Below are 1,590 nucleotides of genomic sequence, written 5' to 3' on the forward strand. Positions count from 1 at the left end.
CGAACTTCCTGATAATATTTTTGGTTCTGGGAGTTTAGTCTGCCCGCTCTCAATGGAGTCGTGGAGTGTAGAGTTAGTAAATACTCCAGCGTCATTTTCTTTTCCAAATGACCCCACATTTACCATAATAAATTTGTAATTAGCGTCAGTTAGTGTGAGTAGACCGATGGAATAGTAAGCGTGATGACAGTAATGCATCGAACCGGATTTTGGAGGGCGTGTTATTCTGACGTGTTTCAGATCGAGCGCTCCAAAACAGTTTGGAAAATGCCACTTCTCCCAAAAGTCCTTTGCAATTGTTTCAAACATCTCCGTAGTAGGCTGCGGTATGTGTATCACAACTAATTTATTCCAAATTGCTTTGCATACTTCAATAACAATAATGGCTACTCGACTTTTGGAAATCCTGAACGTAAATGCAAGCTGCCTGAATCTCATTCCCGTTATTAAGTACCTGTAACAAACAAATATAACAATATCATGAAAATACTTTTCACTAGTAGGTTAGGCCTATTTTTATTTATTTTTTTTGTTACAGGCGAGACTGTGAAAGGCAAATGGAAAAATTTAAGGGACACGTTTCGCAGGGAATTGAAGAAAGTCCCTGGTTATCGGTCCGGAAGTGACGGTGACCAAGCCCCCAAATACACTGGACATTGGCCATATTTTGAAAGGATGCTGTTCCTCAGAGGTGTAATGACGCCAAGGCCTACTGATTCTAACATGTCAGTTACTGATGAAGAGCGAAATGAAAATAACATTGATACCATAACCCACGAATCCGATCCTGATGACCCTGGTAATTCAATTCAATCTCATGTTGATGATGTTGATGTCGGTAGCAATTCAGAAGTTTCACGGTCCGTTAAAAATCTATATACTAGCAACAATGACCAGGTACAAACGGCACCTTATATATCTAAAAGACGTAAATTAACTGGTTCAGAGCAATTTAAGGCTGATATTTTGGCCCTAGAGGCTAAAAAGATTAACATGCTCGAAAAAGACAGTGACCAGAATGATGACGATTTAAATTTCTTCAAGTCATTGCTGCCACATATGAAAACTCTACCAGCAGTAAATAAATTATTTTTCCGCAGTAAAGTTCAGAACATGCTTGCTGAGGAAATGATGAACGCCAACCGGCCCCATTACGCTACATTTCCAAATATATTTGTTCGTACTACTCCACAAACGCCAGTAACTACGCCAGAAACTATTTCTCATGCTACTACTAGTTCAGGAAGGACGCCAGCAAGTACGCCTGACGTAATTGTACATCAAGATCTTAACACAGACGAGACTCAATCTCAATCTATCTGGCTATGGAATTTAAATTGACACTTAAAACCTTACAAAGCTTAAATGTTAATCGTTCTTTTGTGTTTCCTATTCTGTATATACTCATATTGATGGAGCAATTAAAATGATTTCCTAAACTCTGTTCGTTTTTTTATACCTTCAGAGGATATATATACCATAACATGATTAAAGTTTATAACTTTAACACGTAAGTACTATTTTACAGCGGTTTTGTACTTACAAGTCTATATTGATATTGAAAAGAGCCATTTACCTACTCATAATTCG

The 1,590-nt window shown here is 37.8% G+C and overlaps 1 protein-coding gene across 1 annotated transcript; it reads left to right on the forward strand.

Moving 5' to 3' along the window:
• Nucleotides 1-299: 299 nt before the first annotated feature.
• On the forward strand, nucleotides 300-1,341 carry LOC124370204. The gene has a single exon (XM_046828496.1). The coding sequence runs from the start codon at nucleotides 481-483 to the stop codon at nucleotides 1,339-1,341; it is 861 nt and encodes a 286-aa protein (XP_046684452.1). The 5' UTR covers nucleotides 300-480.
• Nucleotides 1,342-1,590: the final 249 nt, after the last annotated feature.

Source organism: Homalodisca vitripennis, unplaced genomic scaffold, assembly GCF_021130785.1.
Source record: "Homalodisca vitripennis isolate AUS2020 unplaced genomic scaffold, UT_GWSS_2.1 ScUCBcl_30;HRSCAF=681, whole genome shotgun sequence".
NCBI lineage: Eukaryota > Metazoa > Arthropoda > Insecta > Hemiptera > Cicadellidae > Homalodisca > Homalodisca vitripennis.